The 1254-nt window shown below is 45.8% G+C and overlaps 1 protein-coding gene across 3 annotated transcripts in view; it reads left to right on the top strand.

Annotated features, from left to right (window-relative positions):
- Nucleotides 1-1254, top strand: part of LOC101862905 (harmonin) — a gene marked incomplete at its 3' end in the record, with an annotated part of 69360 nt that overhangs the window by 13854 nt on the left and 54252 nt on the right. Inside the window, 1 exon segment of one of the 3 annotated variants that reach the window (XM_013089115.2) lies at nt 172-941. Within the exon segment in view, the coding sequence (XP_012944569.1) occupies nt 915-941 (27 nt within the window). The 5' untranslated portion in view covers nt 172-914. 3 annotated transcript variants of the gene reach the window in all.

The raw sequence follows: 1254 nt of genomic DNA, 5'->3' as shown, positions 1-1254 counted from the left end.
TGTGTGTGTGTGTGTGTGTGTGTGTGTGTGTGTGTGTGTGTGTGTGTGTGTACACGCGCTTGTGTGTTTGTATCGCAGCCCATGTTGTCGCTATGATGGACTGAGACAAGGCATTGGCATGTGACGTGTGATAAGATTTATCGTTCCGTGTGATCAGGAGGAGGAGAGGGAGAGGAGACGGGAGAGGAGGGGGCGGTGTCTGTAGACCACGTCTTTTACTGCACGCTGTTACTGTGGATAGATAGGTGACCTGGAGTAGCAGTTCAGTGCTACATGCTGTGAATGTATTGTGAGGCGATTAGACCTCAGTCGGGACCGTTTTAGAGACTGTTGTGAGCCATTTTTGCCGTAGGTAGAAAAGACTCTGCTGTGAGGCATAAAGACTAATTTAAGGCGTACAGATTCTTCTGTTGGTAGAATAGACTCTGTTGTGAAGCGTGTGGATTCTTTTATGAGGCGATTTTTGAAACTGTTGGGATTCGAAAAGAACTCTGTTATTAGACTTACAGTACGGTGTAGACTCCGTTGGTAGTCGAATAGTGCTCTGCTATAAGACTTATAGACTGTTTGAAGCCTGCAGATTGCATTGTGAGATAGATTAGATAGATTTTGTAATGTGGCGTGTAGTCTGTTGTGAAACAAACGTGAGACCGCTGTGAGCCAGGTAGACTGCTGAAAGGTAGAGACTTGTGAGACCGCTCACTCTCAACTTTGGAGTGCCGCCCCGGTGTATGCGCCGTGTATGGGTCAGCCCTTGGTCAAGTGGGTCGGAGAGTTCGAGTTTGAATCCCAGAGCAGTGTATTGACTTACTGGAGCACAACTGCGTGCTTGAGTGGGCGGTGTGCGGCTGTACCAGGGTAAAGATTCTGTATTTTTGCCGAGGCGGTGATTCTTGTAAGGAGAGTGGCTGGCAATGGCTGATCTGAGCCTTCAGTTGAGGGTAACATTTGACGTTTCATAGCTGTTGTTGTTGGTGGTGGTGTTGCTGTAGATGTTGGTGACAGTTGTGGTATATGTAGTGGTGCTATTCTGGTTGTTATTGTTGTAATTGTTGTTCATGACAGTTGTAGTTGTGGTTGTCGTTTTCCTTTTTTAAAATTGTCGTTACGAGTTGTTTTTCATTTTTACATGCTGGTAATGTTTGTGGTGCAAGTATTGTTCTTTTTGTTGTTGTTGGTGGTGATGTTGGTTATAGTTGTGGTTGATGGGTGTTCTGGTGTGATTTGCGCCTTCTTTCCTATGAAACGTCTGTG

Source organism: Aplysia californica, unplaced genomic scaffold (genome assembly GCF_000002075.1).
Source record: "Aplysia californica isolate F4 #8 unplaced genomic scaffold, AplCal3.0 scaffold00877, whole genome shotgun sequence".
Classification (NCBI taxonomy): Eukaryota; Metazoa; Mollusca; class Gastropoda; order Aplysiida; family Aplysiidae; genus Aplysia; species Aplysia californica.
This window is presented reverse-complemented; position numbering and strand designations above follow the sequence as displayed.